We start from the raw sequence: 12,117 nt of genomic DNA on the forward strand, positions 1-12,117 counted from the left end.
TTGGTCTGTAACTAAAATTAAAGGGGAGTCAGTCCATTACTTGGTAAGGTTTACAACTTTCTCTTCTAAACTACAGGCCTTCTAATTTTCTCCATAAGTTTAGTTTTATGTTTTAATCTCTTGCTTCACATCATCTAGATATTCATGTCATCATTGTAGAAAATACATTTTCCCCCCTTAAATTACTGCTTGCAATTGTTAAAGACTTATTCTCACCATCTTTGTGGGGCATTTCTACATCTATGGTATCTTTTTTGTTTTATTCGTATCTCCAGTTTTAGTTCCTCAATCAGGGGCTTTGTATTAGGGTGAGGTTCTACCTCCTGCTAGACTCTGACCTGCTTGGTCTTATCCTGGGTCACCTGGATTACTCTGACGAACTCTATGTCCCAGGGTTAAAACTCCCTGAACCTTTGAGAGAGTTGGATATTCAGTTCCTCTATAGCATTTAAGGACAGAGAGTCAAAGGACTTCAGAACCCCTAGGCCTGGGGTATCACAGTCTGAATGCTACTATACTGCCCTGGTCAGTGCTGCTCTCTGAAGCTTTATCGTGAGGTTTTCTTGAGGGTGATCTCTACAGACTACACATATTTCTGGAGTATATCTGGTCACACTAAAAGCCTATTAGCTTGAGTGGCTATGCTGGCAGTTCCCTTTCCATGAGCTTCAGATTTACTCTGGAGTGAAAGAAATCATATCTTCTAATTTGTTACTGGATTTCTTGATCATTATTTGGTCTGTTGCAAATTTCATTTTTTCTTTTTTTTGGTTGGAACAGGTTCACACAGCTATCTTAGTCAGATACTGCTAAGACAAATTTTACAAGGTTCAAAGGTAAAAGAAGGTAGAATCCAATAGAGTACAAATTCACAAGGTTCAGCAGTACCAGAGGTAGAATTCCATTGAGCACAATGCTTAAAGGGAAGTAAACCTGGGGCCTTGGGGGGTGCTTATAAATGAAATTCTAAAGAAGCATAAGGGAACAATTCCAATGAAAAATAAAAATGGAGATTTGTTTAAAGAGATTGATGTTGATGCCTAGGAAACTCACCAAACAACTCAGATCTTAAAAAGAAATGTAGAAGAAACACAGCCAGGAAGAAAATGAAGCTTCACCAAGAACAAGTCATGACCAATTAACTAGCTTACCTAGATTTTATCAAAGGATTAGACAATAATATAATCATGAATTCAGATGGTCAGACTCAAAGAGTCTGACTCATTTTCAGTGTAGCAGACCTCCATTGGAGTAATTCAGTGACCTATTCTTGGCCCTGTGCTGTTTAATATTTGTATCAGTGACTTGGATCAAGCCACAGATGGTATGCTCATCAAATTTGCAGGTAACATAAAGCTGATCAGAACAGTGACTACACTGGATACAAAAAGGTCTTGAGAGGCTTGAGCAATTCAATAAGAATAAATGTGATGTCTTGTACTTGGGTACAAAAAAACACATCAACTTTATAAGAATATGACAGGAGAGGAGAGGTATAATAATAAGCTCTGGTTATGTAAAAGATTTGGGCGATTAGTGGACTATTAGGCTCAATAAGAATCAAGAGTGAGTGTGATATGGCAGCCAAAAAAGTTAATGCAAACTTAGGCTGCATTTAGTAGGCCATATCTTCCACAATTAGGGAGGTTATGGTCTCACTGTATGCTGTCTTTAATCTAGGAAAAGAGTATGTTTTTGGGGGGCACCACAGTTTAAGACAGATCCTAATAAACTAGGGAGTATCCAAAAAAGGGCAACCAGGATGATGACAGGCTTTGAGTCCTATGACATCTGAGGAGTGGGTAAAGGAATCTGGTATGTCTAGCTTGGAGAAGAGAAGACTGGTAGGTCAGAGAAGCAGGAACATGAAAGCCATTTAGAAATATTTGAAGAGTTGTCATGTGGAAGAGGGATTAGATTCGTTCTGTTTGGCTCCAGAAAGTAGAACTAGGAGCAATAGGAGGAAATAACAAAAAGGCAAATGTAGGCTTGATTTTAGGAAAAGATTCCTAAATAAAGAGCTGTACAAAAATGAAATACCCTGTCTCAAGAGGTGGTATAATTCTTCTTATTGGGGATGTTCCAATAGAAGTTAGATCCAACAGAATTTAAAAGTTGAGTGTAGGCTTTGATCAAGTCCAAGTTTTACCAAACAAATCCTTTAATTAAAGAGATTTGTTCTGTGAAGTTTGGATTCAGTCAAAGGGCTGCACTTGAGGACCTAGATGGCCACATGTGGCCTTGAGGCCACAGGTTCCCCACCCCTGGGGTATATGATCATTTATCCATTATGTCAGAGTAAGGATTCCTTTCACATATGGAAAAGACTAGAGAGCCTTCTGAAGTCCCTTTCAAAAATTCCTTGTAATCAAAAATGTAAACCTGATTAAATTTTAATAGACAAGACACAACCAGTTACTGATAAGTCAATTTCAAATCAGCCACCAGATAATAACTTGTTAAAAGATCAAAATTCATATCAAACTAGAAGAATAAAAATAAGATATGGTATATAACTGAAATTATAGATCAGTGACTGAACAAACTTCAATGCTTGAATTAAACTAGCTATCTTGTTGAAAACAAAACAAAACCAACAACTAAAAATGCATAAAGGAACAGTACTGCCTGTTCTATTTGATTTAGTCCAGCCTATTAACTACTAAGAGGCAGCTAAACAGCACAGTCGATAAAATGTTGGACCTGAAGTCAGGAAGACTTGAATTCAAATCTCAATTCAGACACTTATTAGCTGTGTGACCTTGAGCAAGTCACTTATCCCATCTGCCCTAGTTTCCTCATCTGTAAAATAGGAATGATCATAACACATGCCTCTCAGGGATGTGGTGATGATAAAAATGAGGTATTTGTAAAATGCTTTGCAAACCTTAAAATATTATGTAAATACTAGCTACTTTTTGCAATATCCACTGTTAGACCAACTCTACAGGTTGCTCATCTAAATGTCTATCTATTATAGTCTAACTTTAATAATCAAGCTTTATTCGCTTGATTTTTCATCTACGGATGGTAAAGCTAAGATCTTTTTAGTGATTATGAATTTCATTTAGGAAACTTTTCAATGATCTAAGGCTTGAGGGAATTATTACGATGTCATGGACAATATGAGCTTCCGGAGGATTTCATCATCCACAGGGTATCTAGTCATAGTTTAGACTTGGAACTGGACATCTTCCATAATGGAAGTGAATACTTTCACAAGTACAAATCTCCTTGTTTTATGACTCACTTGATATTAAAAACCGGAGGGTTGAAGTCATCTCTGTTGTTTTATCCCCTTTAAAGAATCTTAGGTAATTATGACATATGCAGAAGAGACATCTTTTTATATTGTTATGGCAATGTTCTACTGACACTAAATACCACTTATAGTTGACAAAAAATAAACACAGTGGTATCTTGTATTTTGGGAACTAAGTGGTACAGTGAATAGAATACCAGGCCTGAAGCTAGGAAGGCTTACCTTATGGACACTTATTTACTTCAGGGTTTGCTTATCTGGAAAATGAACTGGAGAAGGAAATGACAAACCACTCTAGTATCTTTGCTGAGAAAACCCCAATTACAGCTAAGAAGAGTTGAACATGACTGAAATGACCAAACAACAGCATCTTCTATTTTCTGTACATTTCAAAGTCTAATTCTTACCTTTATCAAGGATGCTTGAATGCACATGCAAATTGTGCTCATCAAGATTTTGTAGAAAATGCAATGTAGGCAAATAAATGGATAGCTCTTGTTATTTTCTCAAATACCTTTTTTATGCATGTGTGCAGTAATAAGGTCAAGATTTTATCCATCCCTTTATTATCTTCCTCTCTTTCAGAAATTTGAATTTTCCCTTTAATACCTTTAAAACTATGTCATCTCCATCATGAACCACCTTTGTGTATACTTAGCCTTCTTTTTGTCAGTTTCACTTCTTCATACAACATATCTCGAACTGTAATGTTAACGTCCATATTTGGTATCATGGATGTTAAAAATCTTTTCCATGGTTCATCTGCTTGATGTCTAAATACAGTTTTATCATTAGATGCTAATGGTTTGATTTTGCTTTCTTGAGTTTTCTAGAAATCTTCTTTTTCCTTTCATGGTTTCTTGCTGTTTTAGAATGGAGTGATTAGAAGGTGACACTACTCATAATCTTCACCATCCCCTTCAAAAATAATTTTTAAAAAAAAGCTTTACCAATGCCTTTTGTATTTATGCCACAATAATTTCCCTTTGGATCCAATAACTATGCTGAACCCTTCCATGGAACATGAAAAAACATTTCAGGAAAGGCAACTGACAAAAGCATTGTATCTGATAGTATATCATGCACTTCATTGCTTCAGTCACCATTTCTGTTGAGAGGAGAAATGTATACTTCTTTATCTCTTCTCCAGGAAAAAGACTGTTCATTATAATTAATCAAAAGATTTTTATATATTCTTCTTCTTTCCCTTTTTAAAAACCATTGTTATTAGGTATAGCTCTCTGGGAGGGACAGAGGAGTCATGCAGAAGGAAATCTAGGTGATATAAAAATATAATCTTTCTTTAAAAGATTAGAATTAGATAAAGGAAATTCAGGATTTGTGAATAAGGAAGGTAGCAAAATCAAGGGTAATCATCTCTGTGTGAAGCTGAGGTAGAATGAAGGTCATAGAAATTGAGTAGACTGAGGAACTGGAAAGTATTTAAAGTGATATCAATATCTAAGTGGAAATGATGGGGTGCTTGAGTGCATGTGCTTGGACCCCAATTCTAAAATCACATTTTTCTCTAAAACTCGCACCTCTCCCTAGCCTCAAAACACTATCCCAAGCAGTTTTCTCCCCAGCTCAAGGACACAGCCTGCCCCAGCAACAACCGTTATCTCCCTTCCTGCTATAGTAGCCACCTGCACCTATTGAACTTATTAGCCTAAACCAGCTGTGTACTGGGTCATAATGACATTTACTACTTGCTGACCAATCATATGTATCCTATACTTAGAATATGTATACTCCCTTACATTTATCTTGCCTAACAGGACATTGATGAGAACAGCCTGATATTCCTTAATCAGCCCTGTTAGTTAACTTAGTGACATTTCAGGCCTAAAACCACACTTCCACGTAGTGCCCCCTTAGGCTATTTCCCGATGAACTCTGGGTAAAATACCTGAGCAGTAGATACTAATAGTGCATGTTCCTTTACAAATCACACCCTAATCCTGCCCTGAATCACCTAGTTAGCATATTTGGCACATGCTTTACTACAGAATATCCTATATTAACTTTACCTGTACCCCTCTAAGGTTTCAGGTTCCCTAAGAACTCTTGCCCATTGAAAAGTGTAATTAATCTTCACCTTGACTTCAAGAATGCTTGAGTCCATGAATTCACTCTATGCGACATGCCCCTGTTACTCCAGTCTTTGCAGGGGTGGTGTAGGGTGGGGGGGAGGGGGGGTGTCTCACTGCTTTCCAACTCTCATCAGAAATATCCCAGTATGAAGTCAATAAATAGGAAGAAGTGAAAGCCTGTCATCTAGGTACTAAGGAAGGAAGTATAATGATCTGAAGGTCTACAGATCACAGCCACCAGAATCTGGATTAGATGATAAATTTAGGCAACAAAGAAGAGGGTGCTTTGAAAAAGTGGTAAAATCTGGAAGTGGCAAAAGACAGCAAAAAGCATCCCTACTCTTCCTACCAAAACCAGTGAGGTAGGGGACAGGAGGACAGGGTTAAAAGAGAAACAGAAATTTCAGTCAGTACTGTGAAGAGTGTTAAGGGAAGGAGGGTCATCTCACAACTACCTCAAAACTTCAGAGTAAGAGAATTTGACATTTTTCTCCTTAACAAAGAAACATGTTGCTGCCCATGTACAATCCCCTAAGCTTGGCACAATGCTTGACACATTGTGTACTTATAAATAGGTACTTATAAATACTTACTGACTAACAAACCCTGACATTTTTATTATCTCCACTGTGTATCTTAGATTGGCTGTCATCAAAGCTCAATCTAGGTCCTCATCAATTGGCATTGAGCTTACAGCAACAGTTTTATAATGCATCTCTAGCTCTTCTCTTCCAAACACTGCTGCTAACATAATTTTTCTAAATCACATTTTTATCATGTCATTTTTGGTCAAAAAACAATAATGCTTCTCTTGTCTATTATATCTGACTTAAACTGTTCAATTCAGTCTTCAGGACCACAACCATATTGCTACCTTTTTTCTGTTTATTCATCTTTACCAGTTGTTTTCAATCAAACCACATGTGTGCTAACTCTCACAAATGATTTACTTGTTCCCAGATTCATGTCTTTGTATGTATAACTCACTCTCTCTTCAAGTCTCTCTCCACTTCCTCTTTCTCATTCTATTATCTCTAATTTTCTTTAAACCTGGACTTTCTCAATTTTTTTAGGTTACTGACCCAGTCATTCCTCTATTAGGCACTCTAATACTTCCATTCTTAGTTTATACTGTATTCCTTTGTAGTTCATATTTGCTTTACAAACAACCTTTATTCTTTTCATAAAAGTGTATTTTATCACACCTGATAGTGAAAAACATTTAATATTATCTCAATATACATGACACAGTGATGTGGTATATAAAAAGCTGTTAATTTAAATACAATTTGATGATTAATATAAAACTGATATTCAATTATTCTCATTAAAAATAAAATTTTCTTTAGCCCCACTAGTTTGGTATAGGTGTAATACGTCCACGTATAGCAAGCAGTATTCCAGGTATCATTTTTATTAATGTTTTAACCCAAAGATTCTCATCAAAATAGTTTCCAACTCCAAAATAAGTTAAATACTATAACTTAAAATGACAAGCAGTGTCCTGTGATTAAAAATAACAATAAAACCCTCAACAAGAGAGAAAGACTAATCTAATCCACAATATACCTAAATTTCAATTCTGTGTAGAAAAATCAAAAAGCAATTTTTGTCTATCTACACTTATGCTTATGAAGCTTGATGGTACCAAGTAAAATGCTTCTTGGTTTTGGGAAGTTCAATAACTATAATCAGGTAGTCTGGGGGACATGTTAGTTATTTTGAAAGATGAAAAGTGCTATTATTCTATGCAATTTTATTAAATAGCTTACACTGTGCTATGAAAAATTAAAATATTTCCAAAAAGTATTTTTATTTATTGTATGGTATCTAATAAGGTGAGTAATCAGTATTATTTTGCAATATGAACAAAATTAGATCTTTCTGGGGTTCCAGAGAAAAAAATGTAAGACAATAATATATAATTACAATACATGATGGTGCTAAAAATAATACTGGTTTTAAATGATACTACAGCTACCTTGAAAATTTCATCTACAAACCAGGTATATATATATAACACATTTCTGCTTCTCAACATTCCTGACTAAAAACTAAATTTAAATAATTATCTGGATAAGAAATTCTGCCATACATTTTAAAGTTATATCAAAATATTTTGGTAAGTCATTTTATAATTTGTTCTCTTGGCACCTGAATAATTTCTGCTTTTTCACCTTTTCTCAGATAGCCTTCACAGGCCCTGCAAGAGATCATTTTGGCAACTACTATGGCAGGTGTAACTTCTAACAGTTGCTAGCCTTCGGAAATTTTGGGCTACTGGTATTCAGACTAGAATTCTGTCTGGAGAAAGTTTCCTCCAGCATATGTAGGCCCCTGATGCAGGGTTGTGTCTGATATTGAGCATACAGCTGCTATGGAGGAATAGAATAATCCCAAAAGGTGAATCTGGGCCAAGGAAAAGTTATTTTCAAAGTAACTTGAACAATAAATGCAACTGTGGAGAATCAGCTTTATGCAGAGGATCCAGAGTAGGGTTTTTGGTTTTTTTTTTTACAGGGATGAGGCCTGTGGCCTTTAGGCCACAGATTCCCCACCCGTGGAAATTCTTAAAAATTATAGAATAAGAACTATCTATATCACTGAAACGTGAAGCTTTTTAGTTAATATAATGATTAAATGTCTTATGTATGGTAGATGCTTTAAGAATGTCTGCAGATCTATTAATAGATAGCTCACCTTAACATCTGTGAACTGAGACACAGCAATATCAGGCATGTTTGGATGAAGAGCTGGTAGTACACAATACAAATTGGGAAAGCAGACAAGGGATCCCAGCAGAACTTGCGCTTCTACTCTTGGTGCCTAAATAGCAGATAATCCAGAACATAAAAATGCATTTAAACACATTAGTATGTATTAAGAAAAAAAACCATTCAAGCCAATGCTGTACTCTGTAACAAAAAATGTAGAAGTGAATCTGAATTACACAACACAAAAATTCTAAAGGGTAAAACCATGCCGAGGTATTTAAGACATAATTATAATTTTAACAATCTTAATAAAATATATATCCATTTGCCTACACATATTCAATGATGAATATAGTTACAGCAAAACAGCTTGATACAAGTGGCAAGAATACTGCAATTAGATTCAAAAGACTGAGGTTCAAATCCCATACACCTCCACCATATAACAGCCATATGATCTTGGGCAACTCAAGAAATCTTTCTGAACTTTAATTTCCTCATTTATAAAATAGGGGTAATAAAAACAAGGATTTTATGAGAATCAAATGAGACCATAGATACAAAACAGTTTACAGAACCCTATAGTAAAACACAAATAGAAGTTATTGTTATTACTTTGACCATCATCATTATCCTGTGAGACAGTATTATTCCAATAAAAATTTCCCCCTATGGAATGCTGTATATGTGTGGGGTTTTAATTTATCTACTATATAAGTTGTTCTAAGTGAAAAATGTCTTTATAACACTTCAGACTTTGAACTTCTAGCTGTATAAGGTCATCTCATTTCATAATCAAATTCTTAAAATTCCTTTCCTAATCACCAAAACATGACTCGTCACACCTCAATCATTTGTCACTCAATCACTCTTCTTTATCCTTCAACTCTTGTGATTCTCCCATCCATCAAGTCTAGTTTCACTCACCTCCCCATTCCAGCCTGGACCCATGGTCAGCCACTTTAGAGATCTAGCTAGCACCACAGAATTCACTGTCCTTTCGATCTTCTGCGGCTCCTCAGATTTTTATCAGTCTCCATTGCTGGGTTACTACAGTTACCTAATTTATTTCAACTTCTAGGTAGGTTAGGCCTAGAAGACATTAGGAAATTGTTCCTCATGGGGATGACTACAAATTCATATTAGTCAAGAAAAATTAGGCTTTCATACTTCCCAGTGGTTCTTGCTCACATTTCCTTAAAATTTCCAAATTGTTCTAAAATTTTTCTAATCTCCTTGGATCTCCAGACCCTCAGCAGATAATCGCGCTTGCTATTTTACAGATAGAAAAGATACATCCACTTCACCTCTTCTCTAAATCTTTTCCCATAATCTTCTCCCTCCTCCTCAGACAAAACATCCTTCCCTCAATATGAAGCTGACTCTTTTACCTGTGATTTTAATCCTATTTACTTCTCTAGAACTCTGCTACAAGAACTACCCTCTATTATGAATCTTTAATTTCTCCTTCTTTACTGCCAACAAACATGCTCAAATTTTTCTTAAAACAATTACATTCTCTGCTTTTGTCCATCACCAAACTTCTCAGAAACTATAATATATACACTTCCCTAGTCATTTTCACCATTTACTGACTACCTAACCCTTGAAAATATAGCTTTTATTCCTAGTCTTATTACTGAAACCATAACTAGTGACAACTAATATCCAAATTCAATTAGACTTTTTTCCAGTCCTTAATTTTCCTTGTCCTTTTTATGACAATGGGCACTACTGATTATTCCCTTTTTGAAACTTTCTGAACCATTAGCTTTGTGGGCAATAAACCATCCTGGTTCTTTTCCTAACAATTAGTTTTTATTCTTTCTACACCCAAAATATGATTATTCCCCAAAATTGTACTTTGGGTCACCTCTTCTTATATGGTCTGCCTTGGTAATTTTTCCTGTTCTCACAGTTTGATAAGATTTATTTTTATGAAATAAAATCCATCTGTATGACCCTACCCAGTACACACCGATTACCCTTATCACACTTCAAGTTACAACTAATTCAAAGATTTCCTAATGATTTGTCCATCTTAAATACTAGAATAATATTACTAAAGTACTATTTAAAGACTTATTCCCCTACACAAAAGCCTTCCAGGGCTCACCTCTATTTACTCACTAAAGTTTAAACCCTTCAGCCTTCTATTTAAGGGCCCTCCACAATCTGGTCCCAACCTAGAGCTGCAATCCTAAATGCAAATAGTTCTTGTCACCTTTACATTATAGACAAACTGGGCTACTCATCACTTCCTGGACATGCCCAGCTCTTTCTTGTTTTGTGTTTTTGTTCATGCTGTTTTTGCTACCTTAAAAGTCCCCCTAAAGCAGCAGGCACAGGATTCAGAAATCCTACCCATTTTTTAAAGCTCACTTCAAATTTATTCTCATGAAACTTTTACCCCATTTTTACAGCCCTTTCCAAAATAATACTTTTAAATGCATAAAATAAAAGGTTACAAATGAAATCAACTATATTGACATAAAGTTATCAAAACATTTTATCAAAAAGTTATCATACATTTCAGGTTAAAATGCACTAATTTCTTATAATAACAATATCATAGTTGGCATGTATGATATATAGATATCTATAGATGTATAGATATATATCTATATATCTATACATATATAAATATATATATAGCAAGTAAAGGCTTACAAAGCGTTTTTCCTGCTCAAGTCTACAATATTGAACATAGTGTTCATGGCAGACATGTAACATTCCATCCAAAAATAGAATTATAGGATTTTAGGATCACAGACAACAGAACTATAAAGAACTTTAGATCAAATAGTTCGATTCTTTTATTTCATACATAAGGAAACTGAAGCCTAGAGATTAAGTGATTTGCCCCAGGGTACAAAACTAATAAAGAGCTTAGAACATGGCAGACATAGAAGATAAAAAACTGGTCTAAATATGCATTTAATTCTCCTTTGCTTTTCACTAGGGATTGTTTTGAGGGGAAGGAAAGTCGTAAGTATAGGCTGCCTTATACTCATATAAAGGATAGTTTTCTTCTGTAGCTTATGTACATATTAAATGGACTTTAGTTCTATTTCAATTTACTTCTACTCTTCCACTTTGGTTCTCTCATTTGGACCACCTCTATACTTTTTTCTGTGTTGTCTTACTACTGCTTCCTGTCTTCCTTTTCCTCCCAACTATCCCCATCTTTTAACCTTCCTCTCTTCACTTCAGCTTCCTTCATCTTTTGTGCTTCAGTGCTCAAGGCATTGAAACACTATTTAAATAGATGCTGCACTGGTCTGTTAATCAATTACAGTTTTTCTTTGAATGTAAGAGCTTCTTAAGTTTTCATTCTGAAGGTAAGTGACCTAAACTTTGAATTCTGGTGAACTCCAGGTGATAGAAACTTTATTTGTGGGTTCCAATAAGTTAAGGTTTGGTTAAAATTGGTTAAAGTTTGGTGAATTGTAAAGAAAAAAAAACAAAACACCTGAATACTTACATTAAGAAATGCTGAAGAAGCTACTCTACCAGCTGCTACAATAAAATCCATAATAAGCATTGTGGCACCCGGCAAACCAAGTGAAAAAAATTGAGGGGAGCAGTGCTTGATGATTGTATTAACAATATCCTTAGGAGGAAGAACAGGAAAGAGGAAAAAAGTATTACATATGCATATATATACATGTACGTACATATTTATTATCAGTTACTCATTAAAGCTTAAAACTGAGTAAGATGAAAAATACAGAAAGAAAAAGAATTTCTGTACTTTGTTTCACTAAATTAGGTCTTTGGAAAACTGAATGAAAACTGAATTTAAATAGTCTTTAACAAGGCTAATTTTAATTTGTTCAAATGAGCAATTCCTGATATTATGCGGAGGAAAGTGGGATCAAAAATTATTATTTCAAGTGATCCAGGATGATTCTACCCCTAGAGCAAAAAGGAAGACTATTGAGAAGTGGGTACGTGATATGATAGACCACTTTCTCTAAGACTGTGAAGCACAAACTCATTTCCTGGTCCCATTTACTTCCACGTACAATTCTAAGTAATAAGTTTA

The 12,117-nt window shown here is 35.1% G+C and overlaps 1 protein-coding gene across 2 annotated transcripts in view; it reads right to left on the reverse strand.

The window, feature by feature from the left end:
- Nucleotides 1-12,117, reverse strand: part of RALGAPA1 (Ral GTPase activating protein catalytic subunit alpha 1) — a 325,621-nt gene that overhangs the window by 161,115 nt on the left and 152,389 nt on the right. For both annotated transcript variants that reach the window (XM_072629732.1, XM_072629733.1), the window contains 2 exons: nt 11,554-11,682; nt 8,056-8,181 (listed from right to left, as the gene is read on the reverse strand). In XM_072629732.1, the coding sequence (XP_072485833.1) occupies nt 8,056-8,181; nt 11,554-11,682 (255 nt within the window). The remainder of the gene's footprint in view (nt 1-8,055; nt 8,182-11,553; nt 11,683-12,117) is intronic.

The sequence above is a fragment of the Notamacropus eugenii genome, chromosome 1, assembly GCF_028372415.1.
Source record: "Notamacropus eugenii isolate mMacEug1 chromosome 1, mMacEug1.pri_v2, whole genome shotgun sequence".
Classification (NCBI taxonomy): domain Eukaryota; kingdom Metazoa; phylum Chordata; class Mammalia; order Diprotodontia; family Macropodidae; genus Notamacropus; species Notamacropus eugenii.